Below are 9130 nucleotides of genomic sequence, written 5' to 3'. Positions count from 1 at the left end.
TGGATGTCGGCAGGCGATAAAAAAAGCAACCGCGCAAAGAGGACTAAAAATATAAGAGAGGATGGCTCTGCAAGGGTGTCGGCGAGGCAGAGCGGGATGCTGTGGCGGTGGCAGCCGGCGCTCTAAAATGTGTTCCATGAGTTCGGTCGCCGACGATGACTTCGAGCTTGGGGAGCCCCGGCGGGGGTCGCTTCGACTTTGACGATGGGGGCACGTTCTGCGGCGGATGGGAGGACGGAAAGGCCCACGGGCACGGCGTGTGCACGGGGCCCAAGGGCCAGGGCGAGTACAGCGGGGCCTGGTCCCAGGGCTTCGAGGTGTCCGGCGTGTACGTGTGGCCCGCGGGAGGCACCTACGAGGGCCAGTGGGGCAACGGGAAGCGCCACGGACTGGGCGTCGAGACCCGCGGACGGTGGGTGTACCGCGGGGAGTGGACGGACGGACTGAAGGGCCGGTACGGCGTCCGGCAGAGCATCTCTTCGGGGGCCAAGTACGACGGGACGTGGGCCAATGGACTGCAGGACGGATACGGATCCGAAACCTACGCTGACGGAGGTGAGTTTCGTCTTCTTTCCCGGACTCTTCGTTTCTGGGTATTTGTGGGGATTCTGCTTAATTAGGCTTGCCAGACGTCCCGGTTTGATTGGGACAATCCCAGTTTTCATACGCAATCCCGGTGTCCCGGCCGGTTTACTTCACGTCCTGATAAAAGATAAATTTGATTTCAGATGACCAAAAAAAAATAGTTAACTGTGAATGATTATTAAAGAAAAAAAAAGACTGTAATAAAAGTGCCAACCAATGATGATAAGCATTTGTAAATATTGTTAAAATATTTGAAAGAGTGTCTTCTTACTAAAGTAACTTATACATATTAACATGCAAGAAATAAGATGCTTAAATTTATCTGCATTTCATTTATTACTCCTGTAGACTTTTAATTAGTAACCATTTATTCATAGGATTGGGACTCTCTCAAACACTCCAAAAATCAGCCAAGGATTTGTACTCTTTTGAACTCTTTTGAATATATTTATGCTATATATGTATATGGGGGAGAGTAGGTAACAATGAGACACCTAATGTTACCGTTTCATAACACATTTTTCCACTTAATTTGAGTCAATTGTCCACTCAATAATATCAAAGTTCATAACGTTCTTGAAAGAAAAAACTTATATTAAAAAACACATTTATTTGAGACTGTTTACATTACTTACATCTATCTTAATCAACTTCTACCAATAAAAAATGTCAATTCTATCATATCACCTTCATCTTAGTGAACAAAATCTTATTCTATTTTTTACAGTTGCCACAAATCAAAAGTAAATTTTTGTTGCCTCGACGTGGAAAGGATGATCAAGCCTTGGTTTCAAGGCTTATCTCCATCACCACCTAGAATATTGCGTAGAATAAACGATGTTTTAATTTTTCCTACTCGTCCGCTAGATGGAACAATCACAGTACCATACTCGTTGCTGTAAATCATTTTAGCTGCAGGATACTGTAAAATTGATTCAGTAAAGGCCGATTAACTGCACATTTGCTGTAAAAGCACTTATTTTCGCGAAAATGAAGCTATCGGTGATTTCACGACCTGAAAATGTCTCGAATTTTATGCGAATAAAACCGAAAGTTGAAAGAGAAGAAAAAAAACCTGGTTTAGATTTTTGCGATCACGTCGGGCTCGCGAAAATAAGTACTTATGCAGTATCTGAAAAAATACAGTATCTGTGCATTTCCACAGAGCTTTCAAAACTTCCGGTGGGTGGGAATCTCCGTCTGGACTATATAATTTTCAAGGAGAGTAATTGTCTGAAAATTTTCGGTTGCATTTTCTGTCTTATCATATGACTTAAAAGCTTATTTGAATATGAAACAATAGTATTTCTAAACTGAAGCAGACGTTTCGCGCAGATATTTAATTTATAATCACAATTTTATTAATTTAATAGTGTCTTTTTTATACTTGCGAACAACTTTGTTTTTATTGCTGTGCTTGACTCCTATTGTTCCAAATTTCCCAAGTCTTAATTAATTAATTGAAAATCAACAACATGAGGGGGGGGGGGGGGTGGCTTGAAGTTTTTGAATTAATTCTTTAATTTATGTATTTACTTTTGTTACTCTAGGCTTTGTTACTGTGAAATAACTTAAATCTAAATATACGATTCTTCCGAAACATTGTTCATTTTCTTTGCTTGCAGCCATTATCGAAGGTTCTTTATAAAACTGGCATAAAAAAGTAAAACAATGCAGGCAAAATAAGAAAATTTTCACTTTCATTAAAGTATGTACGTACAACTAGTTTCTTATGTTATCGAAATTTTTTTGTGTTACTTTAATATTTATTTGGCGTTCCCCAATTCGATAAAAATACGTATTTTAAAATGCCTAGCAGTGGGGCACATTAAACATAAGAAGCATGACCCTAGTTAAACCTGTCCCCTAATTTAATGATCCCCCTTCGTGGTGTGGGTAGTCCGCATTTATTTATTTGATGTATAATTCTTACACTTATCAACAGTCATACATATAGCTTATGTGATTTAAATATCAAACCAAAAATCAAATGTTTTTACGATGAACTATCATTCAATTGCTGCTATAGAAAAAATTATAAACAACAAAATATTAAATCATGTAAATGAAACAGAAAATGAAAAGTTGCTTCTAATAAATCATTTAAATAACAATGAATTTGATGTTTTCGCAAAAGTTTAAAAGTGATTCGAGTAATTAAATGTGTAAGAGGGTTGGTTAGGGGGGGGGGGAGCTTAGAACAGTTCGTTTTGAAGCCTGCCTTATACAAAAGTCTTGAAGCAAGGAATAATGATAATAATAATAAAATCTACTTATTGACTTATTTTATCTCGAACTTGATTAATAAACCAAAGTTCATCATAATGCTTTAAATATTCTTAATGATAATTTTTAAAAAAAAATCAGATGAGTGTCTCACTTATTTCATACGAAGGGCTAACCACCTTTTATTAAAATTTAAAGAATTATATATAAAAAAGAAGTAAATGGGTCATACCTGATAAAGTATGTTAATTTTTAGTATGAAATATTTTTTTGTAACTGCATCTATTTATGAGGTGGGGAAAAGGGGGCATATGTGAGCATGGGGCACATGTGAACATGGTATGTTTTACTGGGATAACGTCAAGCAAAAGTTCTTGAAAATTCTCAAGTAATGTTAGTACCAGTTCTACTTTTTGGCCTAACTTTTCGAACAAGGAACCAATTTTTGTTCTTCTGGTAACAGCTTCTTTGTTTTAGCAAATGCTGATGTAATTGTATCACTGCCTTCTTCATGTAAAAACATATTTTAAACAAATTAAAAAGCTAAACTTAATAAGTGAAAACCATTATATAAACATTCAATTAAATTTATGACACTGTTTATTTTTTTTATTTGAGTAAGAATTCTTTATTTTTGCGAGTAAGTTCTAAAGTAGATGATGGGGCACTTCCGAAAACAACATCTGGGGGCACATGTGAACAGTTCCATATCCTTTCCGTAATATTAATATTAGTGTAGGGTATTATAAAAGTTAATAAAATGTGTAAATATTTGAAATTATTATTATTATTATTTTTTTTTTTGCAATCAGTTTGTAAATTTATTTTGTTAATTGTTATTATTATTATTAAATATCTATTTACTTAATTTTATCACTAGTTTAGTTTTTAAATTTTATTTGCAACTTAGTAGTTGGTCGAGAGTTAAGTGTTATATTGTAATACTTATCTACATAAATAAAACAGAGAGTATATATGTGTGTGTGTGTTCCCTATACAAATCCACAGTTTTCGGCGGATCTCGACCCAAATTTGGCAGGGAGGTATTTGGGCACCCGAGAGGCAACGTAGAAGGGTTTTCGAACGCCAAAAAAGAACCGAACCGTTCGAATTTTAATTCTTGGTCCCGAAAATGGCATTAAATGGCTCTTTCTACCCGAAATAATAATCCGATTTCTTTGATTCAGGTCTCATTGGAAAGCCCACGAAAAACACCCATAGAGTTCATTCATTTCCTTCGAATTTCGGGGAAAAAAAAGGCTATAAAATCACCGCGAAAAATTAAAAAGCATTGCTAAGCCTAATGGAACAGAAATTTTAAATCGGAAAATTACCGTTTGCGCGATATCATTTTAAATTAGAATTCAGAAGGTTGCCACTCCCCCCCCCCCCCCTTGGCTGTGACTAAATATAATTTTGTTTTTGTTCCGAGGTAAAAATTTCCCCTTTTGATTATTATTTGGTGATTTATCTTTTTTTTTTTTTTTTTTTTTAAGGATTTTAGTTGTATTTCTGGAGGGTTGCGTTAATTTTTTTGGGAATGTTTGATTTGCCGTTTTCTTTCTTTGAGAATGACTATTTTGACGGGAATTTTGTAGTATTTTTTTCTGTAACTGAAGCCTGATGGTTGAACATGCGTCAATTGACAAAACTTTTATTTTCGAGGTAGACCGGGCGATGCAGCTGGTATTAAATAAAAAGACAAAATATTTTCTTTTATAAAAAAATTGAAGTGTGTTAAGTAATTTTAAAACTAATTATCATATTCTGTATGAAGTTTAAACACAATGTATAGCAACAATCTGTGCTCAATCAAATATTCTTTGTATTATGTGGCCTTAAATTGTTTTTTCCTGTCTATCGAGAGATTAGAACATGCTACTAAATTTTAAAATCTCACTGTGAGCAGAGTTACTGTCTGACCACGGATTGTATGAAAAGGCAAACATCCGGTTTACAGGCGGAAATGGACGCATCTATTAGTTTTTAGGGACGTCAGCTTTTGCAGATGTATGTCAGCCTCTCAGTTAAGTAGAATCTCATTCAAATGAGAGGAACATGAGCATCAAAATTTTACATTTCCCCCTCATTTAGATAGACTTGTCTGAACTCTGGACGTTTGGCAATTCCATACAGTACGTGGTTGGACTGTATATAGTTTTCGGGACACCCAGTATCTAATCAAAACCATAACAATTCAAGTGTGTTTCGCTTATTGTGAAAATAATAAGGCCAAGAAACATAAAATATCGCATTCTTCATTTGCATTTTTAAAAAATAGTACCGCAGAACGTATTATCAACAGGAAGTACACGAGTAAAAATTTAAACCGCAACTAAATACCACGCTAAATAAAAATGGCTTTGAATAAACAGATTTTTAGTCCATTTAAAACGCCTCATTCGCTTCGTACATTTCATTTTTGTGTATATTTACATAGCCATAGCGAAAACACTCCAACTTTTCAAAACCCGTGAGAATTTCTGAAAAGAAAACAAAAATGGCTCGATGTTTCTTGGCAGAAGGTCAACATCCTACACAGCATTTTCTCAACTGTCATAACACCTATTTCTTCCTCCATACTTCATTTTGCTGTAACAAGAAGGTAGAACTGTTGCCATACCACGACACCTGAGGCTCTTTACTGTTGCCAGCAACAACTGGAACGTAAGAAGAATGTTATTAAAATTCAAATTTCAGGAGTCTCCCCCTCCCCCTCCTTTAACTTACTAAGATAATAAAAAATGAATTTTATACCATTTTTCGATCAAAACTTAAAGAACTACTTGTATAGTATGCCCTTTTGATGTAATTATGTTCAATCTTACCGTATTACACCGCATTATCCGGCATGCCGGAAAAAGGCAAAGTTGACCAGAATGCAGGAAAATTCGAATTTTCCAGCATGCAGGAAAATTTGAGTTTTCCGGTATGCCAGATAATTCGAGGTTTATTTTGCAACAAAACAAAAGTAAATTTTCCCATTCAGTTCCAATAAGAAGGCAAATCAGTGTAAGGAAAAAAATAAATAAATCCCGAAAGTAAAAGTCCCCCCCCTTCTTTCAAAAAAAAAAAAAAGAAAAATGTGTATTGCCTATAATATGTGCTTGTTATTAATGGTAGGTCATTATTAATGGATTTATGTATATGGGGCATTCCACGGTATTTTTGACATTTATGTAGAGTCCGTAACGTGACCTTTTTTGCCATAACTTTTTAATTTACTGTTTGATTAGCATATTATTTTATTTGGATCTTTTACTACCAACACACCAGCTCAAATTAAAATAATTTGCAAATCAAACGGTAAATTAAAATGTTATGGCAAAAAAAAAAAAGGCCACGTTACGGACTCTACATAATGTCAGAAATACCGTGGAATGCCCCATATGCCATAAAGTAATCAATTCAGAAGCAATCGTCGTTACTGCGATTTGTTCATAATTTTTTCAAATAAATTATTTTAGGTTCCTTTTAGAGAGTTAAGTTTAATTTTTATTTATTGGACAGCTATGGTTAATTCTTTAGTAATGGTTTAGGGACGGTTATCTTATTCCTTTAATGTTTGCTTACTTAGTTTTAATTTAATTTTTATAAAATTATTCGTTATTAAACAATATTTTTCTTGTCAAAATTTTTCTTGTCATTTTTAGTAAATATTTTTACAAAATTAAGCTGTTTATTAATACTAATAGAATATGTATAGAACGTAAATTTGGTTTTAAACTGAACATATATTTTTTATATATGGGTCATTCCATGCGAAATGAGCAAAATTCGCAAAAAAGTGGTGGCCGCATGGTAACAGATTTTCATGAAATTTGGTATATAGGTTCCTTTTATGCCTATATAAAAATATCTAAAATATTTTTGCTTAAAATTTTCTATTTAAATAGTTATATGCGATTGAAAATTGGTCAAATTGAACAGCATTCTCATAAATGCTAAATGTTGCACTTTTGAAGGCTTGTATCTTATTAACTACTAGTGGTACCCGCACGGCTTCGCCCGTAATAGAAAAATTAAAAGATCTTTTGGTTCGCCTGTATTTTGCAAATAATGTATTGTGAATTTTCTCGTCAGTTGGCTTGTACTCATGTTACGGTTACACGTTATGATAATTTCGTATCTCGCCAATTGGCTTGTGCCCATGTTACGGTTACACGTTATGATAATTTCGTAATTTATGATAGTTTTTTTTCTTAGAATTGGAATAAAAAAAGAACCACATCGAATTTTCGAAAAATCGCTTCGAGGTGCACACCCCCATGCTACATACTAACATCGTGCCAAATTTCATGAAAATCGGCCGAACGGTTTAGGCGCTATGCGCGTCACAGACATCCTACAGACATCCTACAGATATCCTACAGACATCCAGACATCCAGACATCCTCCGGACAGAGAGACATTCAGCTTTATTATTAGTAAAGATTTAATAAAAACATAAAAGTTATATGTTGTTGCAATCTATGGAGTAGGTTAATTAATCTGATATCAGTAAAATTTTCAAAGTTATTATAGTTAACTTTTAACCGAGTTTCAAAAACTAAAAATATTTCAATTTTCTCATAATTAAGCCTTTTATTTTTACTTCCTTTTACAAAAAAGGAAGTATTGTATTCGCGAAAAAATTTTCACTCAAAAATCGCCCTTAATTTCCATTTTGCTCACCCCCAAATGAATGTTGAGTTTTTTTTTCGATTCGACCACATGCGGAAAAGTGCCTAAGAATGTATAGACACGCGAAATATCCATTTTGACCATCACCGAGGTAATTACAACGACTTTTCTCGTGACGTCTGTATGTATGTGCGTATGTGTGTATGTGCGTATGTGCGTATGTATCTCGCATAACTCAAAAATGGTATGTCCTAGAAAGTTGAAATTTGGTACATAGACTCGTAGTGGGGTCTAGTTGTGCACCTCCCCTTTTGGTTGCTTTCGGATGTTCCTAAGGGGGTCTTTTGCACCTTTTTGGGGGGAAATCATTGTTAATATCAATGCAAACTAAAGTGGTGTTATAATTTGGTAAACACTTGGTGACGTATCGCCAAGCTTTTGGTCGCCAAGTTTTTTCGCCAACTTGGCGACGATTTTTTTTTTTTTTTTTTTTGTGCTTCTTATAAATTAATTGTTCTCCTGCCAAATATACCTAGCCATTCCTGATTTGTTATTTTATAAGAATGAGATTAAAAAAACATATATTCAGCTCAGTGGTGACTCTTTTTTACTTCCTTTTACAAAAAAGGAAGTATTGTATTCGCGAAAAAATGTTCACTCAAAAATCGGCCTTAATTTCCATTTTGCTCACCCCCAAATGAATGCTGAGTTTTTTTTTTCGACCCGACCACACGTACATATGTACCTAAGAACGTATAGACGCTCGAAATATCCAATTTGAAGTTTCCCGAGTTAATTACAACGAGTTTTCTCGTGACGTCTGTATGTACGTATGTGCGTATGTATGTCGCATAACTCAAGAACGTAATGTCCTAGAAAATTGAAATTTGGTACGTAGACTCCTAGTGAGGTTTAGTTGTGCACCTCCTTTTTTGGTTGCATTCGGGTGTTTCTAACGGGGACTTTTGCCCCTTTTTGGGGGGAATTCATTGTTAATTTCGATGCAAACTCAAGTGGTGTTACAATTTGGCGGACACTTGGCGATATATCGCCAGTCTTTTGGTAGCCGTTTTGTTGCCAAATTTTTTCGCCAACTTGGCGACAAATTTGGCTATTTTTTTTAAAATCTGGTTTTAATGTAGCCATTGTTGGTGATATTTAGAGAGTTAGAGAGAGAATCACATTAAAATTGCAATAATAGAGAAATAACATTAAATTGGTGTAAAAGGAAGTCATGTGATGCACACATCAGCTCGTTTAATCTCAATCTTTAAGGAATACATTAGCTTTGATGAAATTAATACCCGATAATGTGCTAAGTATCATAAAAGAAATACCTTACTTTTGAAGTTGTATTTTAACTCCTTTGTTTTCAAAATCAGTTTTAAACTTAGAGACATTTTGTAAAATGATGATTTTCCCTTTCACATACACACAAAAATTCAAATGAGGGAAAATTCAGACAACTTTAAAATTTTACAAGAATATAGAGCAGTGTTTCTACTATTTGCTTGAAGAAACTCGAAATTGGTTTTTTATTTCCAAACGTGAAATAAAATTCAGAAAAATAGCATTTTCTTTCTGTTTTATGGGTCAATCCATACAGGATGGTTGCGCTCGACCATTTTTAATTTTTTTGAAATTCATATCCCTAAAAGCTGCATGTGACCAGTTCTCCTCCTTAAATTGGCCATCA

At 34.7% G+C, this 9130-nt stretch overlaps 1 protein-coding gene across 1 annotated transcript; it reads left to right on the top strand.

Annotated features, from left to right (window-relative positions):
* LOC129223251 (junctophilin-2-like) lies at nucleotides 1–1402 on the top strand. Its single transcript, XM_054857817.1, has 2 exons — nucleotides 1–593; nucleotides 1313–1402. Exons 1-2 carry the CDS (start codon nucleotides 156–158, stop codon nucleotides 1400–1402), a joined length of 528 nt encoding a protein of 175 aa, XP_054713792.1. The 5' UTR covers nucleotides 1–155.
* The last annotated feature ends 7728 nt before the right edge of the window (nucleotides 1403–9130 follow it).

Source organism: Uloborus diversus, chromosome 5, assembly GCF_026930045.1.
Source record: "Uloborus diversus isolate 005 chromosome 5, Udiv.v.3.1, whole genome shotgun sequence".
Taxonomy (NCBI): Eukaryota; Metazoa; Arthropoda; class Arachnida; order Araneae; family Uloboridae; genus Uloborus; species Uloborus diversus.
Note: the sequence above shows the minus strand (reverse complement) of the source record. Positions and strands in the feature narration are given on the sequence as shown.